The following is a 14,880-nucleotide window of genomic DNA, read 5'->3' as shown; positions in this document are numbered from 1 at the left end:
TGACCCTGGCATCAGGTCCTGTCACTGGGCACCACTGAAAAGAGCCTGGATCCATCCTCTTTGCATGCTCCCATCAGGTATTTTTATACATTAACGAGCTCCCCTCTGAGCCTTCTCTTCTCCAGACTGAGCAGTACCAGCACTCCTGGCCTTTCCTCACTGGAGAGATGCTCCAGTCCCTTTGTCATCTTCATGGCTCTTCTCTGCACTCCTCAGTATGTACATGTCTCTCTTGCACTGGGCAAAGCACTCCAGCTGTGGCCTCATCATGCTGCACTGAGGGGAAGGATCCCCTCCTGGATGTCACTGTGCCCAGGTACCCCACCCTTGTTGCTGCCTCGTGTTCCACTTGGGGTCTTTGTCTGACAAACTGCTCTCTGGCTGAGTGGCTGCCAGCACATTCTGATGCCTGGGGTTTTTCTTCCCCAGGGGCAGGAATTTGCACTTCCTGGTGAATTTTTGCCAGGAAATGTAAGGGTACACGCAAGGCGAGAGCACACCTCTTCTTCATTAAGGTCAGACAGTCAAGGAGGTTCTCCATGCAAAGGGGATAATAAGTAAATGGGGAAAGTGCTACAGAAAAAGAGAGACACAAGGCTGTGAGTCAAGGGATAATGGTGACAAAGCCCAAGAGCAGGCTTCCACTGACTGATGAGCCTTTAGGAAACTACAGGCATAGCTTTCAAGAGGTCTAAGCTGAATTAGTGCAATCCCTGGGACCTGGAGTTGCTGAAGGTGGTGGCTGCAGAAGGACGAATAAATACTGAGTTTCTGTGCCTTTTTGGTTCCCCATTGGTGCTCAGTGTAGGATGAATGAGTTCCAAAGATCTAAATAACGAAACAACAAAATTAGATTATAATGTGACATTATTTGACGCAGTAGAACCTAAAGCTGTCTTAGGATTGGGGAAGTGTGTTTCAAAACTGGATGATAATATGGCAGAATAAATTCCAGGTTGATGAATTTATATGTAAAGTGCATAAAGAAAATAAACCTGCCAATGTAGCCACATTGTTGCTAAAATTATTTCTTTCAGCTCAGGAAAGAAATCGTGGCATCTTTATAGAGAGTTCTCTGCAAACACGAGCTTAACAGTAGTGATTAAAATGGAAAATTTGATGTTAGGTATTACAGGAAATGAATTAGCAAAGCCGAAGTTACTGTTGTAATATTGTATAAATCCATGGCTCTCCTGTGTTCTGAAGAGAGGATGGAGTTCTGTATCCCTTAAGATGCCGTGACTAGTAGAACTAGAGGAATTCTAGAAAAAGTGATAAGGATAGTGAGAGGTGGAGGGATTTCCATCAGAGGAGGCCTGTGAGAATTCTTTAGAGAAATGATATACGAAGGTAAAAGTGGTAGAGATCATCAGCCACCACTGAGGAAAGGCAAAGCACAAATGGACTTAGGATTTGTAGAAGATATAGGCATGTGATGAAATTATGAGGCAACAGGCTTAAAACTAGCACAAAATATTGTGGGTGTTGGTTTTTTTTTTTTCAGCTGAACATAAGCCCAGATGTGCCCAGGTAAGCAGGAGGCCAATGGCACCTGACTTGTACCAGCACTGGTGTGGGCACAACCCCCGGGGCAGTGCCTGTCCCTGTGCTGGCACCGCCGAGCCACCTCCTGTCCTGGGGGTAGTTCTGGGCCCCTCATGACAAGGCTGGAGCGTGTCCAGAGAAGGCAACGGAGCTGGGGAAGGGGCTGGAACCCCAGGAGAAGCTGAGGGAGCTGGGAAAGGGGCTCAGCCTGGAGAAAAGGAGGCTCAGGGGGAGCCTTGTGGCTCTGCACAACTCCCTGACAGGAGGGGACAGGCGGGGGGGTCGGGCTCTGCTCCCAGGGAACAGGGACAGGAGGAGAGGAAATGGCCTCAAGTTGTTGGGAAATATTTCTTTACTGAAAGGGTTGTGAAGCCCCAGCACAGGTTTCTCAAGGAAGTAGAAGGGTCACCATTCCTGGAGGGATTGAAAAGACACGTAGACATGACATTTGGGGACACGGCTTAGTGGTGGACTTGGCAGTGCTGGACTTACATTGGATATGATGATCTTGAAAGTCTTTTCCAACCTAAATGATTCTGTAATTCTGTTCTGTGATTAGTAAGTGGACCGTGTTCCCCTTCACTCTTAGGGCACTGCACTGCATTCACTCTGTAAATTGAGGTATAAGGGTGGAGAAGGGGTCCCTCTGCTGCCAGAAGCCTCCAGGCTCCCTATTATGAGGCATGCTATCCACTGATCCTTTGAGCCCAGTCTCTAGCTGTCTCTGCTTTCCCACATCAGGTATATGGAGCAGCAGGCCCCTGTTTCAGTTGACAATCCCTCCCCAAATTGCAAATCTTAAGTATCAGTGCAGTCTTTTCAGAAGGGTGAGGAAAAGGCTTGTGCGAGGGAGGAGAGAGAATGTGAAACGGGATTGGGCGGCACCAGCAGTGCAGTGGGCACTGACTGCATCCTGCAGCCCAGGGAGCTACCTTGATGCTCCTGCATGGCTGCAGTGCAGATCCCACCTCCGCTAAGGTCCCCTGCTGCAGGACCTCTCCCTGGTGAAGTGGCCAAGGCGGCCGCAGAGGGGCAGTACGGAACTGCCAGGACAGTGTCCCTGCTGACCCTGCCTGTGCGGAGCTGCTCCCGCACCGACAGAGCAGCTCGGGAACACAGCAGGAATCTGCCATGTGCTGCGGGCCGGCGCTGCTGCCCTGAGGCCTCCAGTGTACAGAGCCTGCTGATTTTACAGACATGTTCTGGTTAAAACTAGTGGTGAAGGCAGACGAGAGATGGACACTGCCTTTTGCCAACCAGCTCTTCTGGAAGTGCAGGTCTCGACCACAGGAAGCCCATGGAGAGGAAGGAATCAGTTTATTGCACATTAGATCAGTGAGAGTGAATTGAAAGAGCAACAGGACAACAGGAGAAAAGACAGGCATACAGAGGTTTGTAGGTTGGCAATGTCATTTTAAATGTTGATATCAAAACCAGTTATTAGGGATAATCTGACATATTATAGCAAAATGCTTAAAACATATTCTGAAAATAGGAATGGGAGAATGATTGACGTGCTTAAGTGGGGGAGGTGATTATGACTGTATAAAACTCCTTATGATCTTAAAGATGCTGAAATGCTTTGGGCACAGTGTCCAAAAGCAGTGGCTGTCTCCTTGGCAACAGGAATGCATCTATCTGTTGCCATGGCAATGGACTAGAGGGGTGCTCAAGGAGGGCTTGTGCAGAGCTCATCAGCGCAGGCTCCCAGCTCTTCGTTGCTCCTCCCTGGAGCAGAGGCTGTGGGCACATTCAGGTGCTCTGATCCTGCAGCTGACAAGGAGGAGTGAACTGGAATAGTGTGGTACTGTTCCTGCTCCCTGTGTAAAACAGATTAATTGTGCAGTGTTGTTTCATCTGGGGAGTTCCTTCCTCAGTCCCTAATTGCCAGCATTAAAGACTTCTTTGAAGCTCCCCATAAGGAAAGCAGGATTTTTGCTATCCAGAGAGGCATCAGAGAGTGTTTGATGTTGATTCTTTCAAAAGAGCGGACAGACAAATCTGAAAAACAGGAAACAGTGTATATGCAAGGAGTCTGCATCTCAGCCCTTTCCTGGTGTCTAAAAGGAGAAATTGTGCAGAGGCACTGACAGGCCTACCTGTACTAGGTCCACCACACAGGAACTGCTAATAAAGTAAGCAAATTATGTATAATAGGCACCACTTCTTCTAAACCCACTGTGATACTCTTCTAAGGGAGCCAACTCGTATTTAGCACCAGAAGTAGGATCTAAGCATGGTTTGATGTTTTTATCCTTTTTAAATACGAGGCGTGGGATGCAGAAGCACTGATGGAACAGTGATCATTTCAAAGTGATGAACTGGTAAAATTATTTTAGAAGCAGCATTTTGAATGCATTTCTATGTATTGTGTGTAGGTATTACTAAGCAGTGTTTGTTTTAATTTTTTTCATCAACAGGCTGCTTTTCATTCTAGTAGCTTCTTCCTAGTCCTGCATTAAAGGATAGCAAAATAGAAATCCATTACTTACCTTCATTATCATACTGTTTTGCCCCCTAATATATGCCTTCTAAGGCAAAAAGCACTTTCAATCGCTGCTTCTAGACTGGCATATGTGCTTTCAGGTAAAGGCACTCCAGGTGTTTTGTCCTTGCCTTGTTTCTGCTCCAGTCTCCAGGCTGTGGTTTCTCATATGAATTCACAGCATGTTGATTGGGCAAGTTGATTGAGTTACTTGTCATGCTTAAGTCTTTCCTGAGTAGAATCATAATATCATAGAATGGCTGAGGTTAAAAGGGACCTCTCGAGATCGTGTGTTCCAACCTCCCATCTCAGAGCTGGGTCAGCTTGAGCAATTTGCTGAGTACCAAGTTCAGTGAACTTCTGAGTATCTGCAGTGGTAGAGTGAACTTGCTCTTTGGGCAACCTTTTCTAAGTAAAAACCCATTCACCTGTTGTGTATGTGCATCTGGTTCAAACATTCCCTGACCTTGTCCTTCTTCACTGGGGGCAAGTCTTCCTCGCTTCAGACATCTTAGTGGTCTTAGGAGCCTGGAATTCCTGACAGCCAATCTTGCCAGTAAAGAAAGATGTAAAGAAGGCATTCAGTACTTCATTCTCAGCAAATCCCCTCCCCAGTAAGCCCACATTCTCCCATGTCTGTCTTTTACTGCTGAGATATTTGTAAAAAACTTTCTGTCTGCCCGTCATGTTCCTCACAAGATTCAATTCCAGGTGGGCTTTTGTTATCCTAATTGCATCCCTGCATGCTTGGACACTGTCTCTGTATTCCTTCTGGGTCACCTGTCCCTGCTTCTGCCTCTTGTAATGCTTCAGCTCAGTCAGGAGCTCCTTGTTCATGCATGCAGGCCTCCTGCTGCTTTTGATTCATTTCCTGCCTGTGGGATGTACCAGTCTTGAATTTGGAGGAGGTAATCTTTGAAAATCAACCAGATCTCCTGTAACTCTCTTCTTTTCAAGGCTGTAATTCATAGAAATCTTCCAAGAAGATCCCTGAACAGGCCAAAGACTGCTGTTTTGAACTCTAGGGCTGTGATTCTGTTTTCTACCCTGATCCATCCTCTCATGTTCCTGAAATATCATCTCATGGTCTAGCTGAGGCTGCTCTGACCTTCACATTCCTGACCAGTTCTTCCACGTCGAGAGCACCTCTCCTTGTCTGCTCCTCAGATGCCCGTGTTAGGAGTTTATCTTCAGTGTGACCCAGAAGCCTCATGGATTGCTTGTGCCCTGCTTTCTTATCCCCTCAGCAGATACTGGGGTGGTTGAAATCTTCCATGAGGACCAGAGACTGTGGACATGAGGACTTTTGCTGCTGTCTGTGGTCTCACTACTTCTTCCTCAGCAGGTGGTCTGCAGCCGACACCTACCACAGCGCTACATGTTGGTCTGCCTGATAACTCTGTTCCCACCTCTGATCTGTGAGCGCTCAGCTGATTCTCTGTCCCTCCCAAGATGGAGCTCTGTGTGCTCCAGCCACACGCTTGGCTGAAGGGCAGTTCCTCCTCCTCGTCCCCCAGCCTGCCCTTCCTAAAGAGTCTGTCTCCAGCCATCACAGCACTCCTGTCCTGTGGGTTGTCGGTTACTTTGGGATTCAGTGCATGTTCAGGGTGAAAAGGGACCAGAGACAGCGTCACTAACAGCATGGATGTTCGGAGGTTTTCTGTGAGGAGGGAGAGGTGGGCTGTCAGTCTGGGAGCAGATACAGCACCGTTGCAATAGGAATCAGGAGAATATGTCACAGCTTCATCGGTTTGAAGAGAGTGACTGAGGGCCTTCTGTCCTCCAACCATAGGCAAATGGCAGAAAAAGCATTTCACATGTTCCTGCTCTCTCAGATGCTTTGCTGCAGGGAGACTGCAACAAGATCAGGAACTGAAATATTAACTATTGGAGTTATATGTGGTTCATTCTTTACCAGCTGCCAGACAGAACAGTAATTTTCTGAGGGTGTTCTTCAGGGTTTTGTCTGGTTTGAAATAGGTCAGAGGCCTATTGTTTCTGCAGGCAGGCAAGAGGGTTCACAGCACTGGTCTTTTGAGAGACAAATGGAGTTGAAGTATAAGGGAAGAGCAATGCTAATCCTTAAAATAACGCCATAACAGGAGAGGGATGTAGGTTTGCAACTGATTTTTTATTAAATAATTTATCATGAGGAACTGTGATTATTGATGCCTTGCAGCACTGTGGAAGAGACAAGGCATCCTGGAGCTGCATGGCAAAGTGGATGCAGGGCAGGGTAAAATCAGCAAATGCATAAGGCTGATGGGATGCAGAGGGATGTAGAATTGGGCCCTTATCTATATGCAGTATCTATACTGCATATAGACAGTTTCAGAACAAATTTTAGCCTGTGGCATTCCAAGAGGATTTAATCAGAGTGAAAAAAAAGTATTTGCCAAGTTCAGAAGAGACAGAATTGCAGTTTTGTGATGTGCAACAGCAGGAGCTTGAACTGGGGAGAGGAAGGATTGACTCGAATAGAAGGAGATGAAGAAACAGAAAATGAAAAAGAAGAGTAACTGTCAAAACAAAGTCAGCCAAGTGGAAGAGTTGCTAAAGATCAAATGCAGCAGGAAAGGATTAAGTTATGTGATAGACAAAAGAAGATTTTCTGAAGAACAGAAATACGACAAGTTTTTTTCGTGTTGGAATATTTCTTGGCTCCCTGTATTTCTTATTATTGGAGTATTAGTGATTAACTTTCCATTACATAAACTTTCCACAAATTTTTTAGGTTTGTTTTATTCTTGTTTAGATTAGGTGAATACCCTACTGGAGATTAATATCCAAGATCTTAACTAAAAGGATTTAAAAATACTGTTTTAATTGTTATGGTATCTCAGACTTACAACTAACGATTTAGAAAGCCTTTCTCTCTATAACCTTAGCAGAAATTTATGTATTATTATCTGGCATCATATTTATAATTAGTATTTGGTGTTGCTGTATCATATGTATATATACCAGCTTGGCTTTAGCATCAGAACACTAGGGAATCTCTTTGAAGAAGGAAGCATAGTTATTTCCCAAGAGACAATAAGGTAGTCAAAATCCCCTACAAGTTCATTGTTTCTATGGTTTCAAGTTTCAGGCTGGGTATAAATTGACCAGAAAACAGGTGCCAAGGATGGGGTGCACAGGGTAGGGATTTGGTGGCTATTCCGAGCAAGTGCAGCCAGACAGCTGGCATGCCTGTCAGGATGACTGGTGTTCTCTATTCCACTGCGCTCCTTCTATTTCCATCTCTTAACTTCATCTGTAAACTGTCAAGGTCAGAGACTACATTGTTCTTAGCTGTACTTCCTCATACTCTCAGGCACCAGAAACTACTGAGTCCCAAGAATGGGAAGGATTGTGACATGTGGCAGAGAATGTGACTGACACAAAGTACAACACACAGCTCTTCTCCCTCTGACAGCGCATGGCCATGCACAAACACGCCTCTCTCCTTGGAGTTCTCCAATGTAAACTCTGTTTGTTTTGAAAAGCACTGAATGCCATAATGATTCAACTTAAGTTTGTTCTGCCTGTGTTTCTTCTGCACGTTTTGAAGATGATTTAACAAGTAACTTGTGCCACCACTTGTGTGCCTTGTCATTCAGACGTGCTTTTTCCTGGGATCACATGTGGTGCGGTGCTGTGCACGCTGTGTGCCGGGTGACCCCGTTGCCGAAGGCAGGTTGTGCCTCTGAGCTGGGAGCTGCCAGCCTGCTGTGCGTGTGCTCTGGTGAGGGAGAGGAGCAGACAAACCACTGTGTTGTGCTGAAGCCAGACAGTTTCCATTTCTGCAATACTTGGTTGCTCAGAATGAGTCTTAGTCGAAGGCCCATTGTCCAGTTGGAGCCCAAGTGCTGTAATCGTGTCTCTGTGCCACGAGCTGCTGTGCTCACTGTCCTATGATTTCATACATGTATTTATGTAATGGGTGGATTGATGCTGAAAGGATTAGCAAACCATCCTACCTGCTGCACAGACATGGCACAGTTCTTCCACCTCAGGATGTATCTCCACCAGCTTGATTTTTTTCCTGCTTAAATCTCCTGTCTAATGTTTTAGGCCAAGTTGAGTTTTTTATCCTCTCCCCTGACTGGCTGTGAAATTTTTCCAAAATCTTCTTGTGTGAGGATTTAATCTACATATATTTTGCTTCCCTCTTTTAGATCTTTGAAGGAGGTTAAAAAAATCTGTATGTAACAACCAACCTTGGAGTCCATAATAGTCACTTTCCTTCCACCTGTTTTTATTACTCATTTGTAACTTTTCAGTAATGTTACATACAAATAGCATACAAATTATGTTCCTTTTAAGAATTTCAGGCATATGATAATGTTTTACTACATTGCCTCTAAGTCATATTTGCCATTTCCCACTGGCTGCCATTGTATTTTTTTCCAAAGCCATTGTTTGCTGTAATGATGTACCATTTGAGATTAACTTTGACTTTTTTGGGGTAATCTGTAATTGTTGTAATTATTCTGCCAAATAAAATAATTTTAAAAGACATTTGGCCTTGTCTGGCAACACAGTTTTTTTATGATCACCACTATTACTTGCTCTCAGTTCCATCATGTTCTAAGGCCAATGTGATTGTATTCCCCTGTAAGTTGTCCTTTCCAGTCCAGTTGAAGTGAGAGCTGGATTTATGAGACAGTCCGTGCCGAGATTGCTCTGTTTTCCTTCTTTGGTTCTGTCCTTTCTCCAGCCTCCTAGTGCTGTTAAGTGATTCTTAGGCAGCTGTGCATATTAATACATCCTTCAGTCCATATTTACTGGCTATTGATTTGCTTAAACTATAGATACTTTTCAAATGATTTTCAGTGAGAATAGGACATAATTCTTAACATTGCTGGTATTAATCAGAATGGACTTTAAATTTGTTTTTCTGGACAAACAAACAGGAAATCCTATAGGTTTTCTGACAATACAGAAGGGCAAGAGTCCTCTAGGCAGATGCACTGGCTTCATCCTAAGTCCATGCAAGGCTCAAGAATGATTTTTGAAAGAGAAAATAACTGAGCATGAGAAGGATATGCATGGTGTGAAAAAGCAGCCTAAGTTTACTAATCTACTCTTTCTCAGATAAGTAATTTTCTACACAAAGGAATCAATGTCTTTCTTGTCTAGACTTGAGTGAAGCCTTTGATACAGTGTGATCTGAAAATTTGGCTGGGACTCAGAAGACAGGTAATAGCAGAACTGCAAAGTAGGTAAGGAGCTTAGTAAAGAAGACAAAAGACATTGCAGTTTCTTCAGGATTTGTCTTGGCACTGGTGTCATTTAATATTTTCACTAATGCCCCTGGCACAAAAATAGGCAATGTATAATTAAATTTGCTAGTGATACAAAATAGGTATCGTTGAAGCAGAAGAGAACAGGTTCTATGGGAAGAACTGCTTGACTGTGAACTACACAAACAGAACTCAGCTGGTATCTGGTGACAGTACAGTGCACAGCCATGCACTTGGGGCCTTGTCACAGGAGTAGGCACTGTATGCCAGAAGCTGATCTAATGACAGTGCTTAAGAAGGAGAAACAGCCCAGTACATCAGTGCACCTTCAAGATAATGTGGAGCTGTCACTGTCAGGATGTTGTGGAAGGCAGCTGTGAGCCTAGCGAGGTTTGATGGATTTCTGCTCGTGAGAAAAGTCATAATGGCACACGAGGATGTGGCCTGGACACTGGAGGTACAGTTCTGTCTGCCCTTATTCTAGCCAGGTTAACTGGGACTGACAGGAAAAAGATGGAATGATAAGAAATAGGCACAGAGTTTTAGGAATGCAAGTAACAGTTTTCACTTGTTTAGTCTGACAAAAGGAGAAGTGAATGTGGATGTGACTGCTATGTGGAAATGCTTCAAAGCATAAACATTAGACACAAAGGACCATCAAGGACAGTGTTGGTAAGCGTTAGCAGCTGTCCCCTAGGAATACCAAGATTTAAAGTGCTGTGAAATAAACTTATATCTGAAAGGGTTATTATATGTGACATGGTTGCTGTTGATTATACATAGAATCAGAGAATTGTAGAATGGTTTGAGTCGGAAGGGACTTCCCAGTCCAGCCAGTAGACCCAGTTGCTCCAAGCCCTGTCCAGCCTGGCCTGAATACTTTTAGGGATGGGGCAGCCACAGCTTCTCTAGGCAATGTGTACCAGTGTCTCACTACCCTCATTGGGAAGAACCAGTGGTTCCCAGTTGCTGACCCAGTGGTTCCCTCAGCTGTGTTCTGTCAGTGAGTGACAGCAGGTGAATCTTTAGGATGCCTTTACCAAATGCACCCCAAAGCCATCATTCTAACCACCAAATATTATGAAGATACTTACACCTTTTGGACTAGGGGCCAGTTGGTTTGAGGGTAGTTGTTGATAGGTCTTTTTCTCTGCTCCCTCATGATTACCCACCAATAATTCCTCTATTTCCTTCAATTTTGAAAAATTCAAATCTGCATTCCCAACTGTTCTCCTTCCAGGACCAAGGTCTTACTAGTAACCTCTCACACTTTGCAGCTTTGCTCTGGCCCTTGGCTAGAGTGTGATGATTGTGGCTGCTGTTTGCAGTGCTCTGGTTATTTGCTCAGATGTTTGAAGCCGTGCACAGCTGTTGCTGCACACTCAATATAAAGAGGGTTGGTGAGGATGGAAAAGTGGAGATAAAGGCACAGTAGAACTAGACAGCTTACCATGAGGTCAAACAGAATTGTGCAGAATTGTGCAGAATTGGCTAAAATGTTAGTATGGTTGATGACATGATAATTCTGATGACTCATTATTTTGTATCCTATAATATTACATACATATTTTATATATTTCTCCATCTTTTAGCATCTCTGCTGTTGCCTTTGATTACATTTTAAATAATCAGGGAACAAGTTTCTCTCTCTCCCTCTGCACAATAATGTTTGGAACCTTCAGAAACAGAGACAAGCACTTTTCTTTGCCTTAATTTTCTCCCCTTCCCTTCCCATGCCTTCCCATACTTCTTCGTTGCAGATAGACTTTAGAAACAATTAGTGGAAAGGCCTAACAGAGAAAGGAGAGCCTGTGGGACAGTGATACAAGATTGTGGCTGAAGATACAGGAGTCAAATAGAGAGCAAAAAGCTACAATATAAAAGCCGTATGATCCTTGGGAAGCCCCAAAGACTGACTGGTAGCACTTGGCATGTGCAGATTCCTCATTCGTACATTGTCATAACAATCAGATGTCTACTTTCTCCTGCAATAAAAAATTTAAGGAACTCTTTTTGTTTGGTTTAAATTTCCTTGCATGAGATATGTGAAATCTGTCAGGGGAAACTACTCTGGATGAAAAAAAAAGACACCTTAACCTTTGTGTTACAAAATTTCATACAGTTTCTGTAGGGAAATAAGGCAAAAAGAACCTCTGGAAATCAGGTGGTCCTTTGTCCTGCCCCAAGTCAGAGTCTACACCACCTGCATCACTCTGGATAGATGCTTGTCTAATGTGTTCTTGAAAGACCTTTGGCAATTGGGATTCCCATCCTTGCTGCTCAAACTATCCCAGAACATCTCCACTGTTACTGCTGTGCTTCTTAATAGCTAACATAAATCTTCCTGGGAGAAATTCAATCCATTATTTCCTGTATTCTGTGTATGGGGAGCAGCTCTTCCCTGTATTTGCAGCAGCCTTTTGGATACCTGACAACTGTTGTTTTCTCTTTATCTTGTTTGGGCCGTACAGTTCTTGTTACACTTACTGTCCTTTCCTGAACCATCCTGGTTTCCTGATTTCTCCCACGTTTCCTCTGATGCACAGAGCCCCTGACTGCAAAGGTTGGTCTGCATGAGACACTGACGATTCATACCACAACAGAATTGCTTTGGAAGAGTTCTTCAGCAATTCTGGCAAACTTTAATTTTGCAACCTTAAGGAGATGTTGAGCTGGAACACTTGTGCCCTGGAGAGCTCAGGGGCTGGGGGGAAGGAGGAGAGACGAAAATGAGGAGAAAAGATTAATCTAGAGTATTGTTGTCAGTGCCTATGCTGCCACCAAGGGGATGAGAGCAGTGGGGCAGCATTCCTGCAGTTCCTGATCTTCTGGGGGTTTTATCTCTTTATTTTGTGTCAGTGTAGTACTGTTAACTCACATTCAGCTTATGATCTATCATATCCCCAGATATTTTTTTCTGAAAAAACCTCTTCAGCCAGTTGTTCCCAATCTTCTGTTTAGATAGTCGTTGATATCTATCCTGATGTGGAACTGTGCACTGTTTCTGATTGAATTGTGGTTTGGAAAAAACAGGACATGTCTCCAGTTCCTCTGGATTTTAATTTTAATAATTTCTTGTAGCAAACTTGTAATCTCTCCAAACCGTATGTTGCTAGGAAATTGAATAAGCATGTTGTCTAAGTACATTATCCATATTTTTAATGAGACTACTGAATAATTCTGAACTCAGGAACAAGTGGACATTTCTTTAGATTAAGCAGAGCCTCAGTCTTGGGATATTGTCTGGTTCCAGCATGTCTTCTATGCCACACTGCATCAATTCCAAAACTGCTGCAAATACTTTAAATTTCAGTGAAAAGCACGATGCTGACTTTAGTGAAACTTGGATGAGAGAAACTACACCTGCTTAAGGCAATCAGCACCTTCACGTACTTCTGTAACTACCTACAGATCAAAAAATTGCAAGTAGCAGCAAACATGTCTCCCTAAAACAACAACGTGGTTCATCTCTTTTCTAATCAGACCATCAGTTTAACAGCCTGAAAAGCCTGAATAACAGCACAGAAATTAAACCAAACCACACACACAGAGACCAGGTGGGCTCCCAGAGCCCCAGGAAGTACCAGGGAAGGAGGTCAGCCTTTCTCTGAAATGAAATGGTCTGGGAATGTGACATGAAGCGAGCTGAAAGTGAGTATGAATGAGGCTCCAGTGTGTGCTCAGCCTTCAAGAAACCGTGGAGGAACACAAGACTTGCAGAGAGCCCTATGGCACAGAGAACTTCCAGGCCAGAGATGGCTGGGAGCTGCTAGGATACTTGAAGCAGTTGGGGACGACTTAGGTTGAATCAGTCACTTTTTAAAAGAGCACTGACAACTATTTTCTATACTTTTATGGGAAAAAAAAAAAGTTGGGAAAATAGAAAACCAAACCATTTAAAATAAAATTATATGCTGTTTCTCTTAATATGGGAAATGAAAATCTTGCATGGTAACCTTCACCCTTTTGTGCAAATGCCTCACACAGTAGTTTTCCTGGACACTATTGTAAAGGGTTGAAGAATCACAGGAAATGGGTTTCATTCTCAGCTAGGTGATGTTGGGCAAGTCATTTCCATCCATTTGTACCTTATTTTCCATTTGCAAAATGTAAGAGCTGTTTCTACTGATTTATTTTCTGAAGTGCTTGGAGAACTACAATCATACTAAGTAAGAACTGAGTTTTTATTATTACAGGATTTTTAAACTTTTTTTTTAAACTCAGTTGACAGCTGAAGCTAGTGTGCCATTCCGTAATTTTCAAGTGGCTGGCCCTGGAATTTGATGTTCAAGGAAATCTAATTTGGATGTCTGTTAAGAACATCCAGGTAGATTACAGTATATATTGTATGGTCTGCAGCTTAAATTAGTAGCACTTCATAGCAGACGTCCTCCTGCTCCGGAAGGTGATCAGTGGCTATCGATGGAGATCGGGGCAGCTGCGGCTCCATGCTGTATCTGCAGCTAAGGGGAAAATAAGAAAACCCTGAAATCCGCAGCCGAGCGCATGCTCCGGCGGCGGGACAAAGGGCCGGGGCGAAGCGCTCCCGCCCGTCCCGAGAACAGCCCGACCCCGCTCTGTGCTCCGCCGCCGCAGCCCCGGGAGCCGCCCCGCCGTCCGTCCGCGGGCGGTGCCGTTGAGGCGCGGGAGGGGTTAAAGCGCTCCCCCCGCGCGTCCCCGCCGGCCCGCGCTGACCTTCACGCGGCCGCGCCGAGCATGCGCGCGCTGCGCCCGGGCCCGCGGGGCCGCGCTCCGCCCGCCGAGGTTCTGCTCGCCCGGCCCGGCCCGGCCCAGCCGGGCCCGGCCCGGCCCTGGGCAGGCGGATCGGGCCGGGCCGGTCCCCGCCCGCGGCGCGGCCGGGACCGTGGCAGGCGCACGCCCTGCCCGTGCCGGGCGCGCCGTTGCCATTCGGTGCCGATGGTGCTGGCGACGGAGCGCGGGGGGACGCGAGGGGGGACCGCGCGCCGCGCCGCAGCCCGGAGCCGCCGCCCCTTCCCGCGCCGAGCGGGCGGGCAGGGCCGTGGGGTGCGCCGGGCCCGTCACGACGGCTGCTAGAGGAGCCGCTGCGGCCCGTCCTTAGTGCCGTTTCACGCGGTGAGGGCCCGCACGGCTTCCCGCGAGGTGGGGGGAAACAGCCGCACGGGCTGGGACTGCTGGGACCGCCGGCCAGTGCGGCCCCAACAGCTAGTGCAGACTGTGAGGAAAATGAACGGTGTCTGCCGGGAGCAGGGAAGGGGCTCACATGATGGGAGCCAACATTTCTGTGTGAGTCCGGGGTCTAAAATCATGGCAGGTACCAGCTGGATGCTGCCTTGCCAGTCATGCTGGCATGTAGAATTTAGAGTCGTTTACGTTGGAAAAACCCCTCCCGATCAAGTTAACCTGACATTGCCATGTCCACCAGACACGCAGCAGTTGGTTCCAGATTATACGTGCCTTTAGTTCAGCTAGAACCTGAGGAATTGTTCCAGCACAGAACGAGGCATGGCTATGTTGATTTGCTTGGCATATTCCTTTTGAGGCGCTGAGAGGGGGAATTGATAACAACGGTCATCCTCCCTAAGTTTCTGTGATTCCTAGGGCTATTGCCACACACTAGCTCTTAGATTGGGGTGACCCTAA

The 14,880-nt window shown here is 45.7% G+C and overlaps 1 protein-coding gene and 1 long non-coding RNA gene across 7 annotated transcripts in view; one reads left to right on the top strand and one right to left on the bottom strand.

Moving 5' to 3' along the window:
- SMARCD3 (SWI/SNF related, matrix associated, actin dependent regulator of chromatin, subfamily d, member 3) overlaps positions 1–14,880 on the top strand; it is an 80,521-nt gene that overhangs the window by 9,385 nt on the left and 56,256 nt on the right. Inside the window, exon 1 of one of the 6 annotated variants that reach the window (XM_039549109.1) lies at positions 14,245–14,352. The exons of 4 other annotated variants lie outside the window; for them this stretch is intronic. Coding sequence is in view for 1 of the 2 variants with exons in the window: in XM_019281133.3 (XP_019136678.2) it covers positions 14,464–14,523 (60 nt within the window). In the remaining variant the exon portion in view is untranslated. One more of the 6 variants, XM_019281133.3, reaches the window with a different exon arrangement.
- Positions 13,424–14,007, bottom strand: LOC120409695. Its single transcript, XR_005601440.1, has 2 exons — positions 13,954–14,007; positions 13,424–13,721 (listed from the first exon to the last, which is right to left on the bottom strand). It is a non-coding gene; the product is annotated as an uncharacterized LOC120409695 (long non-coding RNA).

Source organism: Corvus cornix, chromosome 2 (assembly GCF_000738735.6).
Source record: "Corvus cornix cornix isolate S_Up_H32 chromosome 2, ASM73873v5, whole genome shotgun sequence".
Classification (NCBI taxonomy): domain Eukaryota; kingdom Metazoa; phylum Chordata; class Aves; order Passeriformes; family Corvidae; genus Corvus; species Corvus cornix.
This window is presented reverse-complemented; position numbering and strand designations above follow the sequence as displayed.